Source organism: Cetorhinus maximus, unplaced genomic scaffold (assembly GCF_964194155.1).
Source record: "Cetorhinus maximus unplaced genomic scaffold, sCetMax3.hap1.1 HAP1_SCAFFOLD_1623, whole genome shotgun sequence".
NCBI classification, from domain to species: domain Eukaryota; kingdom Metazoa; phylum Chordata; class Chondrichthyes; order Lamniformes; family Cetorhinidae; genus Cetorhinus; species Cetorhinus maximus.
Genome location: NW_027597563.1, coordinates 22,542 through 47,620, shown reverse-complemented (window position 1 = coordinate 47,620; position 25,079 = coordinate 22,542). Strand labels below are relative to the sequence as shown.

The 25,079-nt window shown below is 50.0% G+C and overlaps 1 protein-coding gene across 1 annotated transcript in view; it reads left to right on the top strand.

Moving 5' to 3' along the window:
* The window catches only part of LOC144676460 (amyloid beta precursor protein binding family B member 2-like), a gene marked incomplete at its 3' end in the record, with an annotated part of 57,554 nt that overhangs the window by 9,940 nt on the left and 22,535 nt on the right, over positions 1 to 25,079 (top strand). The window contains exons 2-4 of the mRNA XM_078536874.1: positions 10,488 to 10,573; positions 17,638 to 17,695; positions 18,284 to 18,430. Of these exons, the coding sequence (XP_078393000.1) occupies positions 10,488 to 10,573; positions 17,638 to 17,695; positions 18,284 to 18,430 (291 nt within the window). The remainder of the gene's footprint in view (positions 1 to 10,487; positions 10,574 to 17,637; positions 17,696 to 18,283; positions 18,431 to 25,079) is intronic.

The window sequence follows — 25,079 nt, the reverse complement described above, 5'->3', positions numbered from 1 at the left end:
AGGCTTTTCTGCGACCATAGATGTGACTCCAGGTGGTATGTTGTCTTCCTGGCGCCAGAGTTAAGGATATCACAGAGTGGCTGCAGGACGTTCTTAAGGGGAGGGTGAACAGCCAGAGGTCATGGTTCACATTAGTATCAATGACATAGGTAGAAAGAGGGATGAGACCCTGAAAGCAGATTCTAGGGAGCTAGGTAAGACCTTATAAAAGCAGGACCTCAGAGATAGTAATCTCCAGATTACTACCAGTGCCATGTACTAGTGAGCATAGAAATACAAGGTCAGAGCTGATGAATGCAGGGCTGGAGAAATGGTGTAGGAGGGAGGGCACCAGATTCCTAGGTCATTGACACAGGTTCTGGGCGAGGTGAGACCTGTACAAGCCTGACAGTTTGGACCTCAATGGGGCTGGGACCACTGTCCTTGCTGGGAGGTTTGCTAGGGCTGTTGGGAAGGGTTTAGACTAGTTTGGCAGGAGGATGGGAACCTGAGGGTAGACTCAGGTGGGGCAAAATCAGGAATGAAAATGGAAGGCAGCAAATCAGTGAGTGAGTCTGGAAAGCAGAGGAGATAAAAGATAGAAAATAAAAGAGAGTTTGGCAGTGCTGAAGGGATATACTTCAATGCAAGGAGTCTAGCAAATAAAGCAGATGAGCTGAGGGCACAGGTAGAAATGTGGCAGTATGACATCATAGCTATTACAGAAACATGGACAGGGGTGGCAGCTCAACATTCCTGGTTACAGGGTTTTCAGACGTGATAGAGGGGGGGTGTAAAAAGGGGGGGGTAGCAATTTTGGTTAGAGAAGCAATTACAGCTGTGAGGAGGGATGATATGTTAGAAGGAAATTAGAGCAAAGAGAGGGCATGAAAGAATATTGGCAAGTAAAATCAAGGAGACCCAAAGAAGTTTTGTCATTACATCAAGAGTAAGAGGATAACTAAGGAAAGAGTAAGGCCCATAAAAGACCAAAAAGGGAACCTGTGTGTGGAGGCAGAGGATGTGGGTATGGTTCTTAATGAATACTTTTGCATCTGACTTCACGAGGGGGACAATGCAAACATTGTAGTTAAGGAGGAGGAGTGTGAAATATTGGATGTGATAAACGTTGAGAGAGAGAGAGGAAGTATTAAGATGATTAGCATCCTTGAAATTGAATAAATCACCAGGGCCAGATGAAATGTATCCCAGGCTGTTAAAAGAAGCCAGGGAGGAAATTGCGGAGGGTCTGACCATCATTTTCCAATCCTCACTGGATACAGGTGAGGTGCCAGAGGATTGGAAGTCTGCTAACGTTGTACCTTTGTTTAAAAAGGGAGCGAGAGATAGACCGAATAATTTTAGGCCAGTCAGTCTGGCCTCGGTGGTGGGAAAATTATTGAAATCAATTCTGAGACACAGGATAAACAGTCACTTAGAAAGGCCCGGTGTAATCAAGGACAGTCAGCATGGATTTGTTAAGAGAAGGTCGTGTCTAACTAATTTGATTGAATTTTTTGAGGAAGTAGCTAGGAGGATTGATGAGGGTAGTGCAGTTGATGTGGTCTACCTGGCTTTTAGCAAGGCTTTTGACAGGGTCCCGCATGGCAGACAAGTTTAAAAAAAAAAGTAAAAGCCTGTGGGATCCAAGGGAACGTAACAATCTGGATACAAAATTGGCTCAGTGGCAGAAAACAAAGGGTAATGGTTGATGGATGTTGTTAGATCCCTGAAGGTAGCAGGACAGGTCGATAAGGTGGTTAGAACGGGATATGGAATCCTTTCATTTATTAGCAGAGGCATAGAATATAATAGGGAGGTTATGCTGGAACCATATAAAACATTAGTTAGGCCACAACTTGAGTACTGTGTGCAGTTCTGGTCCCCTCATTACAGAAAGGATGTAATTGCTTTAGCAAGGGTACAGAGGAGATTGACGAGGATGTTGCCAGGACTGGAAGGTTGCAGCTATGAGGAAAGATTGGATAGGCTGGGGTTGTTCTCCTTGGAACAGAGGAAGCTGAGTGGAGATTTGATTGAGATGTAAAAAATTGAGGGGCCTGGATAGCGTGGATGGGAAGGGCAGGGAGGTCAGTGACTAGGGGTCATAGATTTAAAGTGATTGAAAGAAAGATTAGAGGGTAAATGAGGAAAATGTTTTCACCTAGAGTGTTGTGGGGGTCTGGAACTCACTGCTTGAAAGGGGAGTAGAGGCAGAAATCCTCACCTTATTTTAAAGGTGTCTGGATTTGCAGCTCAAGTGCTGTAACCTGCAGGGCTCCGGTCCAAAAGCTGGAAAGTGGTTTTAGGCTGGATGGCATATTTAATGCACGGCGCAGACACAATGGGCCAAGTGCCATAAACTTTCTACCATTTGAAACTTTTATAGCCTGCCTTTATATTACTTGCATTTGTATTCTCTTTTCCCTTTCTTTCTCAGTTTCTTGGTCCTCCTTTGCTGGATTCTAAATTGCTCCCAATCCTCAGGTTTACCTTTTTCTGGCAACCTTGTCAGCCGCTTCCTTAGATCAAATATAATCTTTAACTTCTTTTGTTAGACATGGTTGATTAACCTTTCCTGTTGGATTTTTGTGTCTTAGGGGAATGTATATTTGTTGTAGACCAAGTAATATTTCTTTAAATACTAGCCAATACCTGTCTACCATCAAATCTTTAAATGTATTTTCCCAATCTACTGTAGCCAATTTGCCCCTGATACCTTCATAATTTCCTTTGTTCAGATTTAGGACCCTAGTTTCAAAGTGAACTATATCACTTTCAAACTTAATGTAAAACTCCTCATATTATGGTCACTATTTCCTAATGGCTCCTTTACAGCAAGGTTATTAACTAGTCCTTTCTCATTACATAATACTAAATCTAAAATAGCCCGATTCCTAGTTGGTTCCTCAAAGTACTGCTCATCTCGTACACACTCCAGGAAGTCATCCTCCACAGATTTAGTGCTAATTAGGTTTACCAATCTGAATGTAAATTGAAGTCGCCCATTATTACTGTATTATCCAAGTTACATGCAGCTCTAACTTCCTGATTTATACTGTGCCCAATGTTACCACTTCAGTTTGGTGACCTATAAACCATTCCCACCAATGTTTGCTGCCCCTTGCTATTTCTCAGCCCCACCCAAACTGATTCTATATCTTGATCCTTCGATCTAAGATCCTCTCACTAATGTACTGACCTTGTCCCTTATTAATAGTGCTACCTGCCTCTTTTTCCTTTCTGCCTATCCTTCCTAAATAAAGAGTATACCTGAATATTCAGTTCCCAGTCCTGGTCACCCTGTAACCACATCTCGGTAATGGCAATTAAATCATATCCACTTACCTCTATTTGTGCGTTTAAATCATCTACCTTGTTACAAATGCTGCATGCATTCAGATAGAGTGCCCTTAACTTTGTCTTTTTAACATTATTCTGCGTTCTGATCCTATTTGATGCTTGCCTTTGTTTCGTCTGCCTTCCAATTTTGCTTACTACTTTTCTACTGCCTTTTACCAGTTTTGCCTCCCTCCAACCTGAGCTCCAACCTCTCAGGTTCCCACCTCCCTACCAATCTAGTTTAAACCCTCCCCAACAACACTAGCAAATCTCCCTGCGAGGATGTTAGTTTCAGTCTTGCTGGGGGTACCTGTCCATCTTGTACAGGTACCACCTGCCCCAGAACCAGTCCTAGTGCCTCAGGAATCTGATGCCCTTCCTCCCACACCAATTCTCCAGCCACATGTTCAATCACTCAATCCTCCAGTTCCTATGCTGACCACGTGGCACTGGGAGTAATCCTGAGATTACTGCTTTGAGGCCCTGCTTTTTAATCTCCTTCCTAACTCCCTAAAATCTGCTTTCAGAACCTCATCCCTCTTCCTACCTCTCTGTGACATCCTTGACCCTGGCACCGGGGAGGCAACATAACATCCAGGAGTCACTGCAGAAACGTCTATCTGTTCCCCTAACTAACAAATCCCCTATCACGATTGCTCTTCCACTCTTCTTTCTCCCCTCCTGTGCAGCTGAGCCACCAGTGGTGCCGCAGGCTTGGCTCTTGCTAACTTCCCTGAGGAACCATCGCTCTCATCAGTATCCAAAATGGAAAACTGGTGAACAAGCAAGATCGACTCTGGGGACTCCTGCGCTACCTGCCTGGCTCTCTTAGACTGCCTGGTGGTCACCCATTCCCTCTCTCCCTTCACGCTTCTAACCTGCTGTGTGACCACCTCCTTAAACGTGCTATCCATACAGTTCTATGCCTTGCAGATACACCACAGTGACTCCAGCCTCCACTCAAGTTCCAAAGCCAAGAGCTCAAGTTTCTGCAGCTGGTGACACTTCCTGCAGGTGTGTTTGCCTATGGCACATGGTGCATCCACAACTTCCCACATACCACAGAATGTGCATTCCACTCAGCTGAGCTGCCCTGCATACCTCAACTTTAGAAAGAACTTTATTTATTATAAGTAGAATAACTTACCAGTTACTCACCAATCAACTTCTTCTGCTTCACCGATGTAAGAACCAAATACTGGAGGGTGAAAAAGAAAGGAGCTCCTCCTTCTTCCCCGCCCCCACCTTCACCAAAATTCCTCGCTTCTCACTCAGTTCAAGCCGTACTCTGTTTCTGTCATGTTGCTGATAGTAGTAAAAACCTTTAATGGTTTGATTTCATCCACACATTGGGCTGAACAACACGCTCCACATTGACCTGTCCCACAGTCATAAAGTGCTGCGGGGCTGATTAATGAGGACCAATTGGGACTTTTGCCCCTCATTGGGGTGGAGGTCCCACCCTCGAGCTGCTGGCAAATCCGATTGGCCGGCAGCTCCATCAGTCCCAGCAGGAGGGCGTCAGTGGTCGCTGATGAGGCCTTGGATGCCTGGAGCAGATAAGTCTGGGGTCTTGGACCGGGAGGGTTTGGAAAGGTTGAGGAGCCGGGCAGTGGGGAGGGATTAGAAAGGAAGGGGGTTTCAACCTAAGGTGGTCCACCCTGTGATTTGCAAAGAGCAGCCCCCACAGAGCGATCCCCAATCCCCTTCCTTCCTGCCCTTAAACAACTGGAGGTGAAAAATCAAGCTTCCCACTCCCACCATGCTGCCCACCAAATGTTTTATGGCATGGGCAGCGCATTTTCTGCGACAATTGGCTTGATACCCTTAATTCTACATTTAACTGTAGCAGCTGCACCTAATGCTTACAGGTACTGTTCTCCCGCCACAATGCCATCATCTTTTCTGCCACAAGGTCTTTTTGTGAGGCTTCGATCAGTGTTGAAGCTATAACCAGCTTCATCGTCCGTTCATATAGCTCAGTTTCCGAGAAATCGCAGTTCTTGCCCTTATCGTGGCGCCTGCTGATGAACTGATCAATTGATTCTTGTGGCTGCTGTGAGCCATGAGCTACAAACAGTGAATTCTGAAGTTCATTTTACACAAAGTTGGTGCTCCATCCTGTTCCACAGCTTAACAGGGTCCTACATATGAACATACAACCAGGAGCAGGGGTAGGCCACTTGACCCTCGAGCCTGCTCCGCCATTCAATAATAGTGTGGCTGATCTGATTGTAACCTCAACCCACATTCCTCGATAACCTATCACCCTGTTGTTAATCAAGAATCTATCTAGCTTTGCCTTAAAATATTCACAGACCCTGCTTCCACTACCTCCTTGAAGAAGAGTTCCAAATACTCATGACCCTCCAAGAGAAAAAATTTCACCTCATCTCTATTTTAAATGAGTGATCCCTTATTTTTAAACAATGACCCCTCGTTCTAGATTCTCCCACAAGAGGAAACATCCTCTCCATATCCACCCTGTCAAGACCCCTCAAGATCTTAAAGGTTTCAATCAAGACTCCTCTTACTCTTCTAAATTCCAGTGGATACAAGCCTAACCTGTCCAGCCTTTCCTCATAGGACAACCTGCCCATTCCTGGTATTATTCTAGTAAACCTTCTTTGAACTGCTAACGCATTTACATCTTTCTTTAAATAAGGAGACCAGTACACAGTACTCCAGATGTGGTCTCACCAGTGCCCTGTACAACTGAAGCATAACCTCCCTACTTTTTTAATCAATTCCCCTCACAATAAACAATAATATTCTATTAGCTTTCCTAATTACCTGCATACTAGCCTTTTGTGATTCATGCACTAGGACACCCAGATCCCTCTGAACCTCAGAGCTTTGCAATCTCTCACCATTTAGATAATAAGCTTCTTTTTTATCCTTCCTGCCAAAATGAACAATTTCACATTTGCCCACATGCTCCATTTGCCAGATCTTTGCCCACTCACTTAATCTATCGATGTCATTTTGTAGCCTCCGTATGTCCTCTTCACAATTTACTTTCCGTCTATCTTTGTGTCATCAGCAAATTTAGCCACCATCCCATCCATCCCTTCATCCAAGTTATTTATATACATTGTAAAAAGTTGAGGCCCCAGCACTGATCCTTGTGACACACCACTTGTCACATCCTGCCAACCATAAAAGATCCATTTGTGGCTGCCTGCTTTTTCCTGTTAGGCAGCCAATCTTCTATCCATGCCAATGTGTTACCCCCTACACCATGAGCTTTTGTTTTCCGCAATAACCCTTGATGTGGCACCTTATCAAACACCTTCTGGAAATCTAAGCACAATACATCCACTAGTTATTATTTATCCACAGCACGTGACTCCTTCAAAGAACACCAATAAATTGGTTAAACATGATTCCCCTTTTACAAAACCATGTTGACTCTGCCTGATTGCCCTGAATTTTTCTAAGTTCCCTGCTATAACATCTTTTATAATAGCTTCTAACATTTTCCCTCTGACAGATGTTAGGCTAACTGGCCTATAGTTTCCTGCTTTCTGTCTCCCTCCCTTTGTAAATAAAGGAGTTATATGTACTATTTTCCAATCTAATGGAACCTTCCCCAAATCTAGGGAATTTTGGAAAATTAAAACCAATGCATGAACCAGCTCACTAGCCACTTCTACCTTAGGGTGAAGTCCACCCGGACCTGGGGATTTATTAGCCCATAGCCCCAACAATTTGCTCAAGAACACTTCCCTGGTGATTGTAATTTTCCCGAGTTCCTCCCTCCCATTTCCTGATTTACTTCCAGAATGTTACTTGCATCCTCTGTGATGAAGACCAAAGCAAAATACCTGTTTAATTCATCCTCCATCTCCCTACTTTCCATTATCAATTCCCCAGACTCACTTTCTATACGACCAACGCTCACTCTGTTAACTCTTTTTCTTATTTAAATATCTATACAAACTCTTACTATCCATCTTTATATTACTAGCCATTCCTCTTGTACTCGAATTTTTTCCTCCTCATTAATCCTTTTGTCATTCTTTATATTCTTTCCAATCTTCTGACCTGCCACCCGTCTTTGCACAATTATATGCTTTTTCTTTAAGTCTAATACTGTCTTTAACTTTTTTAGTTAATCACAGATGGTGGGCCCTCCTTTTGGAATTTTTCTTTCTCATTGGAATGTATATATTTTGTTTATTCTGAAATATCCCTTTAAATGTCTGCCACTGAACTTCTGTTGACCTATCCCTTAACCTCTTTTGCCAGTTCACTTTAGCTAGCTCCACTTTCATGCCCCCATAATTGCCCTTATTTAAGCTTAAAATACTAGTCTTGGACACACTCGTTAATCTCTCAAAGTGAATGTAAAGTATAATATTATGATCGCTGTTACCTAGGGGTGCCTTCACTAGAAGGTTATCAATGAATCCTTTCTCATTGCTCAATACCAGGTCTAGTATAGCCTGCTCTCTGGTTGGCTCCAGAACGTGTGCTGTTCTAAGAAACTATCCCGAAAACATTCCGTGAACTCCTCACCTACGCTACCTTTGCCCAGCTGATTTTTCCAGCCTACATGTAGATTAAAATCCCCCATGATTATTGCTGTACCTTTCTGGCAAGCTCTCACTATCTCTTCTTGTATACTCTGTCCTTCTATGTAATTACAATTCGGGGGCCTGTACTCCACTCCCACAAGGGATTTCTTGCCTTTACCATTCCTCATCTCAACCCGAACTGCTTCTACATCCTGGTTTCCTGGACCTGGGTCGTCCCTCTCTATTGTGCTAATGCCATTATTAATTAACAGAGCCACCACTCCACCTTTTCTGAACTTCCTGTCCCTCCTAAATGTCATGAACCTTCAATAGTCCGGTCCCAATCTATGTCATCCTGCAGCCATGTCTCTGTAATGGCTATCAGATCGTACTTATTTATTTTTATTTGCGCTATCGGTTCATGTTTTATTTCAAATGCTACACACGTCTCACCTTATCTGCTGTTTACTCTTAGATTTGTACTATCTGTCCCTTCCTGACACGGTCTGTTTGTCATTTCCCATATTAACACCTTTCTCTCTTGCCTTGCCTCTATTCTTTGGTTTACCACATCTTTTCCTGATCCTCCTCAGACAAGCTCAAAGCGTTGACTCCATGCAACTCCTCGTTTCCAATGGCTATCTTATTTTCACCACTTGATTATCCGGTTCTGTGACAAATGAATCAAAAAGGCCTAGTTCCATTCTCTGTCTGAAAAGCCTAAATTCGGATAGGATGTCTGTGGCCTTCCAGTTCATGCTGGGGAATTTGGTGGTCACCTCCAGATGTTCCCCATCTTCTATGGGTGATCCTGATGTGTAGGGGATTTGTAAACTTTCTACTCCATGGAGAGATTCACCAATGCAGCTGCTGGTTTTGACTGCAGCTCAGGTTTCTTCTGTTTTGTGTGCTTTTATTTTTGCACAGGTATGGTCCTGAGCTTTTCCTGTCCCTTTCAAAACCAACTGCACTGCACGACTCTGAACTGTCTAGCTGCTCACGCCAACCGCCAATCCCACTAATCCACAAACCAGGTACTCACTGTTCTGAATAGCACCTGCAGAGGGACTCTGCTTCCTGGGGTTTTGATGTATATACAGCCTCTGTATTGTACCACACCTTGTCTGTGGCTCACCCTGAGGTCTTCAAATTCACAATCACTGCCATCATGGTATGTTTCTATGTTTGCTTTACACAAACTCACCAATCTCACACCAGGACTGGTAAACTACCTGTGTGTAGGTTCGGTTTATTTGGAGATACAGCAGACAGGTCTACTTTATGGATTCAGCAACTATTACTGAAAAGGACAGCAAACACTGCAATTCTGACACACACAAACACACACACACACACACACACAGGTAGCTGCTGGTGACATGCTGCTCTACATCCTGGTTCCTTTTTCATTTGCATATTCCTGTAAACTGATATCACAACAGTATTTATGCAGTAATATTGATGAGTTCTGATAAGTTCACCAGCATCTTCTGAAGGGCAGTTAGAGACAGGCAATAAATGCCAGCAACACTCGCATCTTGAGAAGGAATTAAAAAGCAGATTCTCAGCCAACAACTGATGAATTAAAGGCACTGAGCCAAACAGAGACACATATATACATCCTAGTGAAGAAGTATTTGAAGCAGAAGAAAATGCAGGTCTGGGGAGAGACTGGAACAGTGGGATTAGTTTGGGATTGATGCAGGACGATGGGGAGAGAGCAGGGCATTAGTTTAGGGATTAATACAGGGCTATGGGGAGAGGTTGGGACAGTGGCATTAGTTTTGGATTAGTGCAGGGCTTTGGGGAGAGGGGGACAGTGGGATTAATTTGGGATTGAAACTGAGGTAAGGGGAGAGAGCAGGGCAGTGGGATTAGTTTAAGATTGATGCCAGGCTATGGGGAGTGCGCGGGGCAGTGGGATTAGTTTGGGATTGATACAAGGCTATGGGAACAGAAAAGGGCGGGAGATTAGTTTCGGGATTGATACAGGGCTATGGGGAGAGATTGGGTCAGTGGCATTAGTTTTGGATTAATGCAGGGCTATGGGGAGAGAGCGGGGCAGTGGGATTAGTTTGGGATTAATGCAGGGCTATGGGGAGAGAGCGGGGCAGTGGGATTAGTTTGGGATTAATGCAGGCCTATGGGGAGAGAGCGGGGCAGTGGGATTAGTTTCCAGTTGATACAGGGCTATGATGGAACAGAATGAGTCCTTTTAACCTGTAAATATCTATGGTTCTAATGAATCGAGAGAAGGGTTGAGGGATATTATGAGAATCTGCAGTGTGGTGTTGGAGATAGCGAGAGGGTGCAGCATTTGGGGATAAAGAGAGGGGGCAAGGTTTGGTGATAGAGAGAGTGGTTAGGGTTGAGAGGGATGGGATTTTGCAATAGGGAGGGAGGATATGATTGGGGAAGTAGGGTAGGACTAGGTTGCAAACAGATGGTTAAGGATAGGGATGCTGGGTTTGTTGGGGTTTCCCTTTCTCTAATGTCTTCTGCTGGTCTTTCATCTCGCCCGGTGTTGGTTTTTAGTCTCTCCTGGTGATGGTTTTAGTCTCCCGGTGTCGGCCTTCCACCCCCTCCTCCTTTTCATTGTTGAAGGCGTTTGTGAGTTTCTAACCAGCTAGAATTTATTTTTCACAGGAGGTGCAGACCACAACTGAGACTTCGGATACGAGTCTGAAAGAGTTTGAGGGAGCCACACTACGTTATGCATCCCTGAACCTGGGGTGAGTAAGCACCGGCCCTTTAGAATCTTCTTCTTAGCAATGGGAGTTCAGGCAGTCAATGATGCAGAGACTGGGCCGAGAGATCACAATCACTGACATGCCCACCCTCTAAACATGCCCTCTCCCCCCTGCCCACCCTCTAACCGCGCCCTCTCCCCCCTGCCCACCCTCTAAACATGCCCTCTCCCCCCTGCCCACCCTCTAAACATGCCCTCTCCCCCCTGCCCACCCTCTAAACATGCCCTCTCCCCCCTGCCCACCCTCTAACCGCGCCCTCTCCCCCCTGCCCACCTTCTAAACATGCCCACTCCCCCCCTGCCCACCCTCTAACCGCACCCTCTCCCCCCTGCCCACCCTCTAACCGCGCCCTCTCCCCCCCTGCCCACCCTCTAAACATGCCCACTCCCCACTGCCCACCCTCTAGCCGTGCCCTCTCCCTGCCCACCCTCTAGCCGCGCCCTCTCCCTGCCCACCCTCTAGCCGCGCCCTCTCCCTGCCCACCCTCTAGCCGCGCCCTCTCCCTGCCCACCCTCTAGCCGCGCCCTCTCCCTGCCCACCCTCTAGCCGCGCCCTCTCCCTGCCCACCCTCTAGCCGCGCCCTCTCCCTGCCCACCCTCTAGCCGCGCCCTCTCCCTGCCCACCCTCTAGCCGCGCCCTCTCCCTGCCCACCCTCTAGCCGCGCCCTCTCCCTGCCCACCCTCTAGCCGCGCCCTCTCCCTGCCCACCCTCTAGCCGCGCCCTCTCCCTGCCCACCCTCTAGCCGCGCCCTCTCCCTGCCCACCCTCTAGCCGCGCCCTCTCCCTGCCCACCCTCTAGCCGCGCCCTCTCCCTGCCCACCCTCTAGCCGCGCCCTCTCCCTGCCCACCCTCTAGCCGCGCCCTCTCCCTGCCCACCCTCTAGCCGCGCCCTCTCCCTGCCCACCCTCTAGCCGCGCCCTCTCCCTGCCCACCCTCTAGCCGCGCCCTCTCCCTGCCCACCCTCTAGCCGCGCCCTCTCCCTGCCCACCCTCTAGCCGCGCCCTCTCCCTGACCACCCTCTAGCCGCGCCCTCCCCTGCCCACCCTCTAGCCGCGCCCTCTCCCTGCCCACCCTCTAGCCGCGCCCTCTCCCTGCCCACCCTCTAGCCGCGCCCTCTCCCTGACCACCCTCTAGCCGCGTCCTCCCCTGACCACCCTCTAGCCGCGCCCTCCCCTGCCCACCCTCTAGCCGCGCCCTCCCCTGCCCACCCTCTAGCCGCGCCCTCTCCCTGCCCACCCTCTAGCCGCGCCCTCTCCCTGCCCACCCTCTAGCCGCGCCCTCTCCCTGCCCACCCTCTAGCCGCGCCCTCTCCCTGCCCACCCTCTAGCCGCGCCCTCTCCCTGCCCACCCTCTAGCCGCGCCCTCTCCCTGCCCACCCTCTAGCCGCGCCCTCTCCCTGCCCACCCTCTAGCCGCGCCCTCTCCCTGCCCACCCTCTAGCCGCGCCCTCTCCCTGCCCACCCTCTAACCGCGCCCTCTCCCTGCCCACCCTCTAGCCGCGCCCTCTCCCTGCCCACCCTCTAGCCGCGCCCTCTCCCTGCCCACCCTCTAGCCGCGCCCTCTCCCTGCCCACCCTCTAGCCGCGCCCTCTCCCTGCCCACCCTCTAGCCGCGCCCTCTCCCTGCCCACCCTCTAACCGCGCCCTCTCCCTGCCCACCCTCTAGCCGCGCCCTCTCCCTGCCCACCCTCTAGCCATGCCCTTCATGCCCCCGCCCCCCCAGTAAACCTCCAACTGAACCCAAGCCCTTTACACCTGCAAAAAAACTTACTGCAGTTTATTAACTGCCATGGGGAGGCAATGGCGTAGTGGCATTGTCGCTAGACTAGTAATCCAGAGACCCAGGGTAATGCTCTGGGGACCTGGGTTCGAATCCTGCCACAGCAGATGGTGGAATTTGAATTCAATAAAAATCTGGAATTAAAAGTCTTAACGATGACCATGGAACCATGTCTTTTAGGGAAGGAAGTCTGTCTTCCTTATCTGGTTTGGCCTACACGTGACTCCAGACCCACAGCAATGAGTTTGACTCTGAAATGCCCTAACAAGTCACCCAGTTGTATCAAACCGCTACAAAGTTACAATAAAGGAATGAAACTGGACGGACCACCCGGCATCGACCTAGGCACCGGAAACGACAACGGCAAACTCAGCCCTGTCAACCCTGCAAAGTCCCCCTTACTAACATCTGGGGGCTAGTGCCAAAATTGGGAGAGCTGTCTCACAGACTAGTCAAGCAACAGCCTGACAGTCATCCTCATGGAATCATACCTTACAGATAATGTCCCAGACTCCACCATCACCATCCCTGGGTATGTCCTGTCCCACCGGCAGGACAGGCCCAGTAGAGGTGGTGGCACAGTGCTATACAGTCGGGAGGGAGTTGCCCTGGGAGTCCTCAACATCGACTCTGGACCCCATGAAGTCTCATGGCATCAGGTAAACCTCCTGCTGATTACCTTGTACCGCCCTCCCTCAGCTGATGAATCAGTGCTCCTCCATGTTGAACACCACTTGGAGGAAGCACTGAGGGTGGTAAGGGTGCAGAATGTACTCTGGTTGGGGGACTTCAATGTCCATCACCAAGTGTGGCTCGGTAGCACCACTACTGACTGAGCTGGCCAAGTCCTAAATGACATAGCTGCTAGACTGGGTCTGCAGCAGGTGGTGAGGGAACCAACAAGAGGGAAAAACCCTCCATTGTGTTGTGTGGCACTACCACCATACTAAATGGGATAGATTTCGAACATATCTAGCAACTCAAGACTGGGCATCCATGAGGTGCTGTGGGCCATCAGCAGCAGCAGAATTGTACTCGAACACAATCTGTAACCTCATGGCCCGGCATATCCTGCTTTCTACCATTATCATCAAGCCAGCAGATCAACCTTGGTTCAATGAAGAGTGCAGGAGGGCATGCCAGGAGCAGCACCAGGCATACCTAAAAATGAGGTGTCAACCTGGTGAAGCAATAGCACATAACTACTTGCGTGCCAAACAGCATAAGCAGCAAGTGATAGACTGGGCTAAGCGATCCCAGAACCAGAGGATCAGATCTAAGTTCTGCAGTCCTGCCACATCATATCGTGAATGGTGGTGGACAATTGTGGAGGTGGCTCCACAAATATCTCCATCCTCAATGATGGAGGAGCCCAGCACATCAGGGAAAAAGATAAGACTGAAGCATTTACTACAATTTTCAGCCAGAAGTGCCGAGTGGATGATCCATCTCGGCCTCCTCCGGAGGTCCCCAGCATCACAGATGCCAGTCTTCAGCCAATTCGATTCATTCTAGTGATATCAAGAAACAGCTGAAGGCACTGGATACTGCAAAGGCTATGGGCCCTGACAATATTCTGGCAATAGTACTGAAGACTTGTGCTCCAGAACCTGCTGCGCCCCTACCCAAGCTGTGTAAAATCCTGGTTAGGCCACAGCTAGAGTACTGTGTGCAGTTCTGGAATCCGCATTCTAGGAAGGATGTGATTGCACTAGAGAGAGTGCAGAGGAGATTTATCAGGATGTTGCCTGGGCTGGAGAGTTTTAGTTATGAGAAGAGATTGGATAGACTGGGGTTATTTTCCCTGAAGCAGAGGAGATTGAGGGGGACATGATTGAGGAGTATAAAATTATGAAGGGCATAGATAGGAAGGAACTTTTCCCCTTGGTGGGGGGATCAATAACCAGGGGACATAGATTTAAGATAAGGGGCAGGAGGTTTAGAGGAGATGTGAGGAGTGTTTTCACCCAGAGGGTGGTGGGAATCTGGAACTCACTGCCTGAAAGGGTGGTAGAGGCAGAAACCCTCATAACATTTAAGGAGTATTTGGCTGTGCCCTTGCGATGCCATGGCAACAAGGCTATGGGCCTAGTGCTGGAAAATGGGATTAGAATAGTTAGGTACTTGTTTGACTGGCGCAGACCCGATGGGCCAATGGGCCTTTTTCTGTGCTGTAGCCTTCTATGACTCTATAAGCTGTTCCAGTACAGCTACAACACTGGCATCTATCTGGCTATGTGGAAAATTGCCCAAGTGTGTCCTGTACACAAAAAGCAGGACAAATTCAACCCAACCAATTACCGCCCCATCAGTCTCTTCTCCATCATCAGTAAAGTAATGGAAGGGGTCTTCAACAGTGCTTTCAAGCAGCACTTCCTCAGCAATAACCTGCTCACTGATGCCCAGTTTCGGTTCCATCAGGGCCACTCAGCTCCCGACCTCATTACAGCCTTGGTTCAAACATGGACAAAAGAGCTGAACTCCCGATGTGAGGCGAGAGTGACTGCCCTTGACATCAAGACCGCATTCGACCAAGTGTGGCATCAAGGAGCCCTAGCAAAACTGGAGTCAATGGAAATCAAGGGGAAAACTCTCTACTAGTTGTTGGAAGTCAGTCATTTCAGCTCCAGGACATCACCACAGGAGTTCCTCAAGATAGTGTCCTCAGCCCAACTACTTCATCAATGACCTTCCATCATGAGGTCATGGGGATGTTCGCTGATAATTGCACAATGTTCAGCACCATTCGAGACTCCTCAGATACTGAAGCAGTCCACATTCAAATGCAGCAAAACCTGGACAATATCCAGACTTGGGCTGACAAGTGGCAAGTAACATTCACGCCACACAAGTGCCAGGCAATGACCACCTCCAACAAGAGAGAATCTACCCATTGCCCCTTGATGTTCAATGGCATTACCGTCACTGAATCCCCCACTATCAACATCCTGGGGGTTACCATTGACCAGAAACTGAACTGGACTAGCCATATAAATACTGTGGCTACAAGAGCAGCTCAGAGGCTAGGAATCCTGTGACAAGTAACTCACCTCCTGACTCCCCAAAGCCTGTCCACCATCTACAAGGCACAAGTCAGGAGTGTGATGGAATACTCCCCACTTGCCTGGATGAATGTAGCGCCCAAAACACACAAGAAGCTCGACACCATCCAGCCTGCTTGATTGATACCACATCCACAAAATGTTCACTCCCTCCACCACCAACGCACAGTAGCAGCAGTGTGTACCATCTACAAGATGCACTGAATTCACCAAAGGTCCTTCGACAGCACCTTCCAAACCCACGACCACTACCATCTAGAAGGACAAGGGCAGCAGATAGATGGGAACACCACCACCTGGAAGTTCCCCTCCAAGTCACTCACCACCCTGACTTGGAAATATATCACCGTTCCTTCACTGTCGCTGGGTCAAAATCCTGGAACTCCCTCCCTAACAGCACTGTGGGTGTACCTACACCACATGGACTGCAGCGGTTCAAGAAGGCAGCTCACCACCACCTTCTCAAGGGCAATTAGGGACGGGCAATAAATGCTGGCCCAGCCAGTGAAACCCACATCCCGTAAATGAATATATTTTTAAAAACTCCTTCACTGGCTGTCTCCTTGTCATTCCCAGGTCCATTAGTTCTCAGTGTTACTCCGGGCCAGTCCTCTACCTTTCGCTCTGATATGACTCCATCTTTGAAGCTTGAATTTGAGGGATGAACCCGTGGTGTACGACCCCTGCCATCGGCCCCCCACCCAGCCCTCGGCCCCCCGCCCAGCCCCCGGACTCCCCACCCAGCCCCCGGACTCCCCACCCTGCCCCCGGACTCCCCACCCTGCCCCTGGCCCCCCCACCCTGTCCCCGGCCTCCCCACCCTGTCCCCGGCCTCCCCACCCTGCCCCCGGACTCCCCACCCTGCCCCCGGCCCCCCCACCCTGCCCCCGGACTCCCCACCCTGCCCTCGGACTCCCCACCCTGCCCTCGGACTCGCCACCCTGCCCCCGGCCCCCCCCACCCTGCCCCCGGACTCCCCACCCTGCCCCCGGCCTCCCCACCCTGCCCTCGGACTCCCCACTCTGCCCCCGGCCCCCCCACCCTGCCCTCGGACTCCCCACCCTGCCCCCGGCCCCCCCACCCTGCCCTCGGACTCCCCACCCTGTCCCCGGCCCCCCCACCCTGCCCTCGGCCCCCCCACCCTGTCCCCGGCCCCCCCACCCTGTCCCCGGCCCCCCCACCCTGCCCCCGGCCCCCCCACCCTGCCCCCGGACTCCCCACCCTGCCCTCGGACTCCCCACCCTGCCCCCGGCCCCCCCACCCTGCCCCCGGCCTCCCCACCCTGCCCTCGGACTCCCCACTCTGCCCCCGGCCCCCCCACCCTGCCCCCGGCCCCCCCACCCTGCCCTCGGACTCCCCACCCTGCCCCCGGCCCCCCCACCCTGCCCCCGGCCTCCCCACCCTGCCCTCGGACTCCCCACTCTGCCCCCGGCCCCCCCACCCTGCCCTCGGACTCCCCACCCTGCCCCCGGACTCCCCACCCTGCCCTCGGACTCCCCACCCTGCCCTCGGCCCCCCCACCCTGTCCCCGGCCCCCCCACCCTGTCCCCGGCCCCCCCACCCTGCCCTCGGCCCCCGGCCTCCCCACCCTGCCCCCGGACTCCCCACCCTGCCCCCGGACTCCCCACCCTGCCCCCGGCCCCCCCACCCTGCCCTCGGACTCCCCACCCTGCCCTCGGCCCCCGGCCCCCCCACCCTGTCCCCGGCCCCCCCACCCTGCCCTCGGCCCCCGGCCTCCCCACCCTGCCCCCGGACTCCCCACCCTGCCCTCGGACTCCCCACCCTGCCCCCGGACTCCCCACCCTGCCCTCGGACTCCCCACCCTGCCCCCGGACTCCCCACCCTGCCCTCGGACTCCCCACCCTGCCCCCGGACTCCCCACCCTGCCCTCGGACTCCCCACCCTGCCCCCGGACTCCCCACCCTGCCCTCGGACTCCCCACCCTGTCCCCGGCGCCCCCACCCTGCCCCCGGACTCCCCACCCTGCCCCCGGACTCCCCACCCTGCCCCCGGACTCCCCACCCTGCCCTCGGACTCCCCACCCTGCCCTCGGACTCCCCACCCTGCCCCCGGACTCCCCACCCTGCCCTCGGACTCCCCACCCCCTCCTTCCCATTGCCCCACCGGCCCTCACACCTGCTTTGGTGCTGGTTATGATTTGATTGAATTTTTGGGTAATCAGTAAAATCCATTTTAACTCTCTCTCAGGGGTCAAGAGGAAGAGGATAATTACAAAAAAATCCTAAACATCGATGATGAATCAAAGGTGAGGAAAAGGAAGATTTCTTGTTTGTTACATTCTTGAAATATTTCCTTATCTGAACTTCAGAGGTCAGTTCATGTGTTGGTTGGTTTTCGCCTTCTTACTGGGGGAAAGTTCCACAGACACGTTCCACAGCACTCCGGTTAAACCCTGTCCCATCAAACACTCCCAGGACAGGTACAGCACGGGGTTAGATACAGAGTAAAGCTCCCTCTACACTGTCCCCCATCAAACACTCCCAGGGCAGGTACAGCACAGGGTTAGATACAGAGTAAAGCTCCCTCTACACTGTCCCCATCAAACACTCCCAGGGCAGGTACAGCACAGGGTTAGATACAGAGTAAAGCTCCCTCTACACCTTCCCCATCAAACACTCCCAGGACAGGTACAGCACGGGGTTAGATACAGAATAAAGCTTCCTCTACACCTTCCCCATCAAACACTCCCAGGACAGGTACAGCACAGGGTTAGATACAGAGTAAAGCTTCCTCTACACCGTCCCCATCAAACACTCCCAGGGTAGTTACAATCTACTGATTGCTGTTGTTTGAACTGGATCTGGAGAAGTAACTCTGTCTGTGTGCTCTGCAGTGTTTTGCTGTCCGATCCCTTGGTTGGGTGGAGATGTTGGAGGAGGACCTCGCTCCAGGGAAGAGCAGCATTGCTGTCAACAACTGCATACGTCAGCTTTCTTACCACAAGAACAACCTGCACGACACTGCTGGCAACTGGGGGGAGGTAGGTGGAACCCCACAGCGGGACCAGGACTGGGCCTGACCCTGACCTCAACCCTTGATCTCTGAAGTCCTGGGCGGGGGGTTGCAGAACGGCAGTTTGCGTGTTGTCAGAGATTGACATTTAGTGTGCTTGCTGCTGCTGTTGTTGATGGGTAATCTGTTACTTCATATTAATTCAATGAATGGCCAGTGTGAGTACCACAGATCCGATACTCTGTGCTTACAACACCTTCACTGAAATCATTGAGAGGACAAGCTAGACCAAGTTCACATTTTGGTGGAAAGTGTGGTGCTGGGGCCTGATCCTGATCCATCCCTATGGAATAGGGAGATCCCACATCAATCCCAGTTTGTCAGCTGATGTACTCACATGGCAGCACTGGGAGAGGGAGGGGGTACACTTCAGAGCCTCTGGAATAGGGAAGGTTGAATCGATCTCAGTTCCTGTCCCGCTGCTGATCTCTCTCCAGTGACCCTTGCTGGTGCTAAACTTGTGCTAAGCACAGACTGAGACTGAGCTGTTCCCCTGCCCCCAGTACTGAGTACACTCCTGGCACACTCTGAGCCTTACACGCAAGCATATAGTTCACTTGAGTGATGGGCTTGGAGAGTAGCTGGCTTTTTGGCACAATTTCTCCATATACATTTGCTGCATAATGAGTGGGGCCATTTAACCCTGGGAGGTATTGCGACCCCAGCTGTGAACACACACTTACCCAAATTCACCCTCTTTCCCCCCACCCCCACTCTCTTTGTCCCTCAATCTGGAGATGTTGCCTTCAATACCAGGCAGTCCTGTCAAGTCTGATGTCATGTCAAACACTCACTTGACGGTGTCATGTTCTCTGCGACTGAAGTCACATGTTTTCTGGGAGCAGAGTTTTAACTCTTGGGCTGGTCCCTGTGAGGCTGTGCCCTGGACCCAGGGACTGCAGAGCACCTATCACCGCAAAGACAGGACATGCTGACTAGCCAGTGGGTGTGTGCAGGAATAGGGCCCCCAGAACTGAGTGAAGGTAGAGGGCAATGATGGATCACACTCCCTGGGTTGTGTATATCCGATCGACATCACCTTGTGTACAACTCATTAACCTTTCACAATGGTTTTCAATGTTCAGTCGGTGACTAAAGTGATATTTGCTGTCTCATTGCCATGGAAATGGTTGGGCGGGTCCGGGAGCAGCTGGGAAATAGTCCACTGACTGCGATTTCACACTGGCTGGGCAATTAGCGGCCAGCCAGCGTGAATCACACGCTGAAAGGCTCAGCGCTGCTGGGGTGGGAGTGAGAGGAGGGTGAGCTCTGAAGTCGGCGCGGGTGGAGCGGGCACTGAAAGCTCCCTGAAGGCAGAGTGATGCCTCAGGGAGCTGAAGGATTTTAAAATCAAAAATAAAGATTTTGAAAATCTAAAAAAAGTATCCCCACACAGGACTCGCTCACATGAACATAAACGTCATCAATATTATGTCAAAACATTTTTTAAAATTAATGTCAGAAACATTCACCCCACCTGAGGATGACGTTTCCTCAAAAATGCAAAGGCCGCCCGGCCGATTCGCCTGCCCGCCAACCTTAAGGTTGTACAAGTAGCAAAAAATCTCTTAATACTTTAATGGCCTTAATAGGCCTCTTAATTGTCGGCGGGCACACTACCGACTTTTGCGCGCACCCATCGACCAAAATATCGTGCGAGTGCGCGATGACGTCGGGACACTTGCCCGATATCGCGTGCTATTTTACACCTGATCAGGTCGGGCCCGCGCCCACCCATGGCACATAAAGTTCTGCCCAGCATGTTGCAAGAGCCTTGCACTGCAGGAACTCACCAAGACTCCTTCGACAGCACCTTCCAAACCCATGACCACTACCATGTAGAAGGACAAGGGCAGCAGATAGATGGGAACACCACCACCTGGAAGTTCCCCTCCAAGCCACTCACCATCCTGACTTGGAAATATATCACCGTTCCTTCACTGTCGCTGGGTCAAAATCCTGGACCTCCCTCCCTAACAGCACAGTGGATGTACCTACACCACATGGACTGCAGCAGCTCAAGAAGGCAGCTCATTACCACCTTTTAAAGGGAAACTAGGGATGGGCAATAAATGCTGGCCCAGCCAGAGATGCCCACATCCCATGAATGAATTTTTAAAAGTTAGTGCGGTGATTGTTTCTGCACAAATAATCCAGAATACACAGTTTAAATTGCACCAAGGCAGTTCGAAAATTCAAATTCAATTTGGAATTAAAAAGCTGGCTTCAGTGAAAGTGACATGAAACTGTTGAGTTGTCATTAAAAACTGAGCAGGTTCATTAATGTTCATCAATGTCCTTTAGAGAAGGAAATCTGCCGTCTTTACCCTGTCTGGCCTTAATGTGACTTGTGGAATTATAGAGTGGTTACAGCACAGAAGGAGACCACTGTATCCATCATGTCTGTGCTGGCCCTCTGAAGAAGCCACTCCCCTGCCTTCTCCCCGTAGCCTTGCAAATTTTTTCTGTTCAAATAATGAGCAATTCCTTTCTGAAGCCATGATTGAACCTCCATCCTCCACACTCTCAGACAGTGCAATCCAGATCCTAACCACTCGCTGTGTAAAAGAAACTTTTGCCCCTGTCACAATCTCAGTGCAGAAGAGGCCCTTTGGCCCATCGAGTCTGCACCAACACATGAGAAACACCTGACCTACGTAACTAATCCCATTTACCAGCACTTGGCCCATAGCCTTGAATGTTATGATGTGCCAAGTGCTCATCCAGGTACTTTTTAAAGGATGTGAGGCAACCCGCCTCCACCACCCTCCCAGGCAGTGCATTCCAGACCGTCACCACCCTCTGGGTAAAAAGGCTTTTTCTCACATCCCCCCTAAACCTCCTGCCCCTCACCTTGAACTTATGCCCCCTTGTGACTGACCCTTCAACTAAAGGGAACAGCTGCTCCCTATCCACCCTGTCCATGCCCTTCATAATCTTGTACACCTCGATCAGGTCGCCCCTCAGTCTTCTCTGCTCCAACGAAAACAACCCAAGTCTATCCAACCTCTCTTCATAACTTAAATGTTTCATCCCAAGCAACATCCTGGTGAATCTCCTCTGCACCCCCTCCAGTGCAATCACATCCTTCCTATAATGTGGTGACCAGAACTGCACACAGTACTCCAGCTGTGGCCTCACCAAAGTTCTATACAACACCAACATGACCTCCCTACTTTTGTAATCTATGCCTCTGTCGCTGTTGCTTCTTTTGCCATTCACCTTAAACAGTTTCTCACTCCACTCTGTCCAGACCCCTCATGATTTTGGACACCTCTATCAAATCTCCTCTCACCCTTCGCTTCTCCAAAGAGAACAGTCCTGGCTTCTCCAACCTATCCACGAAACTGAAGTTCCTTATCCCTGGAATCTCTGATGGATCTTTTCTGCACCCTCTCTGATGCCTTCACGTCCTTTCTAAAGTGTGGTGCCCAGAAATGGACACAGTGCTCCAGCTGAGGCCAGTTCAGTGATTTATACAAGTTCAACATAATTTCCTTGCTTTTGTAATCGTAATGTTGGGATCTTCCAGTCCCACCGAAAGTCAGCGGACTGTTGGTTGGCCCGCCGCATCTCCCACGGCGGGTCTCACCACACTGGAACTGGAAAATCCCAGCCTATGTCTCTGTTTATAAAGCCCAGGATCCCATATGCCTTTTTAACCACTTCCTGAACCAGACCTGCCACCTTCACTGATTTGTCCACATTTATCCCCACGTCCCTCTGCTCCTGCACCCTCTTTAGAATTATACCCTTCTATTGTCTCTCTACGTTCTTCCTGCCAAAATGAATCACTTCACACTTCTCTGCATTAAATTTCATCTGCCATGTACCTGCCCATTCCACCAGCCTGTCTGTGTGCACTTGAAGCCTGTCACTATCCTCCCCACAGTTCACAAGTCTTGTGTCATTTGCAAATTTTGAAATTTGGTCATTGACATAGATGAGGAAAAGCAGCAGTCCTAGCACTGACGCCCGGAAAACCCATTATAAACCTTACCCCAGTCCGAAAAACAGCCATTCACCACTATTCTCTCTTTCCTGTCACTCAACCAACTTTCTATCCATGTTGCCATTTTCCATGGATTTTAACTTTGCCACATAATAGGTTTGTCATCACTTTATCGGATGCATTTTGGAAGCCCATTTACATCACATCAACTGCATTACCCTCATCAACTCCCTGTTACGTCATCAAAAAACACAATCAGGTTAGTTAAACATGAATTTCTTTTAACAAATCTGTGCTGTTTTTTTCTTAATCAATCCGCATTTGTCCAAGTGACTGTTAATTTTGCCCTGGATTATCATTACTAAAAGCTTCCCCACCACTGAGGTTAAACTGGCTGGCCTGTAGTTACTGGGCTTATCTTTACACTCTTTTGAACAAGAGTGTAACGTGTACAATTATCCAGTCCTCTGGCATCAGCCCTGCGTATAAGGAAGATTGGAAAATTATGGCCAGTGCAATCTACACCCTTCCTTCCGTATCCTCGGATGAACCCGATCCAACCCTGGCAAAGGTCAACTTTAAACACAATTAGCCTGTCTAACGCTTTCTCTTTATCAATTTTTAGCCCATTCAGTATCCCAACTACTTCCTCTTTTACCAGGACTTTGGCAGCATCTTCTCCCTTGGTAAAAACAGATGCAAAGTATTCATTTAATATTAAAAACAGAAAATGCTGGAAATACTCAGGACTGGCAGCTTCTGTGAAGAGCAAAACAGAGTTAACATTTCAGGTTATTGAACTTTCATCAGAACTGGATGGGTGCAGCTCCAACAACACTCAACACCATCCAGGACAAAGCAGTCCGCTTGATTGGCACCCCTTCCACGACCTTAAACATTCACTTCCTCCACCACCATTGCACAGTAGCAGCAGTGTGTGCCATCTACAAGATGCACTGCAGCAACTCGCCAAGGTTCCTTTGATAGCACCTTCTAAACTTGTGACCTCTACCACCTAGAAGGACAAAAGCAGCAGATAGATGGGAACACCACCACCTGGAAGTTCCCCTCCAAGCCACTCACCATCCTGACTTGGAAATATATCGCCGTTCCTTCACTGTCGCTGGGTCAAAATCCTGGAACTCCCTTCCTAACAGCGCCGTGGGTGTACCTACACCACATGGACTGCAGCGGTTCAAGAAGGCAGCTCACCACCACCTTCTCAAGGGCAACTAGAGATGGGCAATAAATGCTGGCCCAGCCAGCGAAGCCCACATCCCATGAATGAATTTTTTAAAATAACTGGGAAAAGTTAGAAATATAATAGGATTTGAGGAACTGGGTGGGCGGGGCAAGGGCAACAGGATTAGCACCTCACCTTTCGATTCGGCACACAGCCTTCTGGACTCAGCACTGAGCTCACCAATTTCAGACCCTAATCTCTGAACCCCCCCCTATTTTTGCCCCCCTTTTCTTAGCATGTTTTGGTTTTTCTTTCAGACGGGAGCACACTCGTTCTCGGCACATCTTCTGTTTCTTTTCTTGCCCCCTCACCATTCTCTTTGGTTCTGGAAGACCAACTCTTCCGTTATTTAATCTCACCTGTCTCCCAGCCTATCACAGACCTTCCTTTTGTTCTTGTCCACCCACCTCTTGCTCAATACCCATCACATTTCTAACTTTTCCCAGTTCTGATGAAAGAACATCAGCTTGTTTAACGTTAACTCTGTTCTCTCGCCAATTGCTGCCCGACCTGTTCAGTATTTCCAGCATTTTTTAGTTTGGATTTCCAGCATCCACTGTATTCTGCTTTACTCATTTAGTTCCTCAGCCATGTCCTCTGCCTCCATAACTAGCTCTCTTTTTAGATCCCTAATTACATACAAACAAGGAGCAGGAATAGGCCGTTCAGCCCTTTGCATTTGCTCCTCCATTTAATAAAATCATGGCTGATCTTTTTTTTTATTCACTCATAGGATGTGGGCATCACTGGCTAGGCCAGCATTTATTGCCCATCCCTAATTGCCCTTGAGAAGGTGGTGGTGAGCTACTTTCTTGAACCACTGCAGTCCATGTGGTGTAGGTACACCCACAGTGCTGTTAGGGAGAGAGTTCCAGGATTTTGACCCAGCGACAGCAAAGGAACGGTGATATATTTCCAAGTCCGGATGGTGAGTGACTTGGAGGGGAAATTCCAGGTGGTGGTGTTCCCATGTATCTGCTGCCCTTGTCCTTCTAGATGGTAGTGGTCGTGGTCATGGGTTTGGAAGGTGCTGTCTAAGGAGCCTTGGTGAATTCCTGCAGTTGTAGATGGGACACACTGCTGCTACTGTGCATCGGTGGTGGAGGGAGTGAATGTTTGTGGATGTGGTGCCAATCAAGTGGGCTGCTTTGTCCTGGATTGTGTTGAGCTTCTTGAGTGTGGTTGGAGCTGCACTCACCCAGGCAAGTGGGGAATATGCCATCACACTCCTGAATTGTGCCTTGTAGATGGTGGACAGGCCTTGGGGAGTCAGGAGGTGAGTTACTCGCTGTAGAATTCCCAGCCTCTGACCTGCTTTTGTAGCCACGGTATTTATATAGCTGGTCAAGTTCAATTTCTGGTCAATGGTAACCCCCAGGATGTTGATAGTGGGGATTCAGTGATGGTAATGGCATTGAATGT